Raw genomic sequence first — 448 nt, 5'->3', positions numbered from 1 at the left:
TTGCAGGAGATGAACTGCTTCTTCTTGAGCGGGGCAGGCACGCCGAAGGTGTGGCTGATCACTGCCTTCTGCACCGGGTCCATCTGGAAGGGAAGGCAGAGGGCGGCTGGGTGCCCCGCCACGACGGCCGCCCCGGCACAGCACCCTGGCCCAGCGATCCCCCGCGCCCGCCGAGGAATCATAGAATTTTCCAACCAAAGTGATTCTATGATTCTATGATTCTATGATCATAGAATCACTTTGGTTGGAAAAGACCTTGAAGATCAACCTGATCTAGTTACGGTGTCCCTGCTCACTGCAGGGGAGTTGGACTAGATGACCTCTAGGGGTCCCTTCCAACCCAAAACATTCTATGATTCTATGATCATCGAGTCCAACCTTTAACCTAACCCTGTCATCCCACCACTAAACTCTGGCCCTAAGCACCTCATCTATCCTTCTTTTAAAT

General features: G+C 52.7%; 1 protein-coding gene across 1 annotated transcript in view; it reads right to left on the bottom strand.

The window, feature by feature from the left end:
- The window catches only part of LOC104124459 (zinc finger protein 385B-like), a gene marked incomplete at its 3' end in the record, with an annotated part of 114791 nt that overhangs the window by 4466 nt on the left and 109877 nt on the right, over nt 1–448 (bottom strand). The window contains exon 4 of the mRNA XM_035892363.1: nt 5–83. Within this exon, the coding sequence (XP_035748256.1) occupies nt 5–83 (79 nt within the window). The remainder of the gene's footprint in view (nt 1–4; nt 84–448) is intronic.

This window comes from Egretta garzetta, unplaced genomic scaffold (genome assembly GCF_000687185.1).
Source record: "Egretta garzetta isolate BGI_Z169 unplaced genomic scaffold, ASM68718v1 scaffold944, whole genome shotgun sequence".
NCBI lineage: Eukaryota > Metazoa > Chordata > Aves > Pelecaniformes > Ardeidae > Egretta > Egretta garzetta.
The sequence above is the reverse complement of the archived record's forward strand: the minus strand, read 5'-3'. Positions and strand labels throughout refer to the sequence as shown.